Raw genomic sequence first — 1712 nt, forward strand, 5'->3', positions numbered from 1 at the left:
GGGGTAAAGAGAGTTGATTATGTCCTCCCTTTTAGTGTGTGAAAGAATAGGAAAGTGGCATGAGATCCCTGCGGATGGTTTTGATATATCATTGATACTCTTTTCTTTTCTTTTTTTATGTAAAGAATGTTTGGCATGCTTTTTTATTGATAAGGAAACTCAATTTGTGGCATTTTTTTCCTCCACCCAACTGGAAATAAAGTCATGCCACTTTCTATATCTCAATATTTCCAAGCAGAACATATCTGCCATCTTACCTGCATGATATAATGTTTTAATTATAATTGTCATTTGTGGAGAAATTTACATGTGCAGTTAATGTCTTACTAGGTTGTGCTGTGTAAGCATGTCGCATGACATTGCTCAGTGTTCCTGAGTTGTGCATATGCGGGTTTTTTATTTTGCTGATTTATAAATGTGATATAGGTCGACGCTCATATCCAACAGCTTGATCAATACATGAGGAAGCTTGAAGAACTTCGACTAGGTATTGTAGTGCCAGTTGCATGACACTGCAGTTGCATTACATGTTTCTCTTACTGTGCTTGTGTGCCACTTGTTTTGGCGAACAGAAAAGGAGGCAGTGGCAGCTGCAGCTGCAGCTGCGGCAGATACAGCTGTTGCTGCTACTTCAGCTGCTCCTGCTGGCGCTGGTAGCTTAAGGTCCGCAGCTGCTGATCCTGCTCCAAAAACTGGACGAGCTGGCGAAAGAAGCAGAGGAGGGCGGAAGAAGTATGTTTTGCATCTGAGTAGAATCAAAGACCAAGGCATTTGTATTTTTCTCATTGTAACAGCACAACTCTCTTGCAGGGCTAAGGTGCCCACGGAGATGCCTACAGAGATGCCCATGGAGCAGCCAGCTATAGATTTAGAATTGCCTGTCGATCCTAATGAACCGACGTATTGCTTCTGCAACCAAGTCAGCTACGGTGAGATGGTCGCGTGCGACAACCCTGATGTAAGTAAACATTCTCCTCCTTTCACATGTCCTTTCTTAGCTCCGTGCACCGGTGCTTGGTTTTAAAGCGCGCTGGTGCTTCTTTTGCAGTGCAAGATAGAGTGGTTCCACTTTGGATGCGTGGGCTTGAAAGAGCAGCCGAGGGGAAAGTGGTATTGCCTGAGTTGCAGCGCGTTCCAAAAGAAGCGCAAGGGAAGGTGAGATACATATGGTCCTTGTGCTAGGAGGTATGCAGTCAGTCATCCGTGATCGTCTGATTCCGTTGTGCTGAGCAGCGCCTTGTTTGTCTGGGAAGCAACTGTTGAATGTAGCTTGAGTGATCTTGCACATGTTGTGACAGTCTTGAGGAGTGTTGTACATGTGTGGCCCCGTTTAGAACATGGGAATTTCTTCTGTTCTTGTGGGTGATGAACTGGTGACTGAAATGCTTGCAATATTCCAACTGTCTGTTATGCCGTTAGCGGCTAGGAGAACCGTTGAGCAAAGGCGGCTATGTATGCGCATCGAAACAAACCTTGTTCAGTAGGTGCCCTGAAACTCGTGAGAGCCAAGCTGCTTCCAAGCTGTGTTACCATTTTTTTGCTCAGGTTCAAATGCTCAGTCTATCTTTCTGTATATGGGTTTCATTTCCAAATTCCAACCATATATCATATACACCTACCAAAACTTCCTAGCGATGTTTGCAAAGCTAAAATTTTGTATTGATTTTGCAAGTTATTAGTTAAACTGGTTTGAATCAGTACAACAACATTTT

At 43.8% G+C, this 1712-nt stretch overlaps 1 protein-coding gene across 2 annotated transcripts in view; it reads left to right on the plus strand.

Moving 5' to 3' along the window:
- The window catches only part of LOC119291739 (PHD finger protein ING1-like), a 5239-nt gene extending 3695 nt beyond the window's left edge, over positions 1 to 1544 (plus strand). For both annotated transcript variants that reach the window (XM_037570549.1, XM_037570548.1), the window contains exons 4-7: positions 427 to 487; positions 573 to 732; positions 811 to 958; positions 1049 to 1544. In XM_037570549.1, the coding sequence (XP_037426446.1) occupies positions 427 to 487; positions 573 to 732; positions 811 to 958; positions 1049 to 1159 (480 nt within the window). In that variant the 3' untranslated portion in view covers positions 1160 to 1544. The remainder of the gene's footprint in view (positions 1 to 426; positions 488 to 572; positions 733 to 810; positions 959 to 1048) is intronic.
- The last annotated feature ends 168 nt before the right edge of the window (positions 1545 to 1712 follow it).

This window comes from Triticum dicoccoides, chromosome 4B, assembly GCF_002162155.2.
Source record: "Triticum dicoccoides isolate Atlit2015 ecotype Zavitan chromosome 4B, WEW_v2.0, whole genome shotgun sequence".
Taxonomy (NCBI): Eukaryota; Viridiplantae; Streptophyta; class Magnoliopsida; order Poales; family Poaceae; genus Triticum; species Triticum dicoccoides.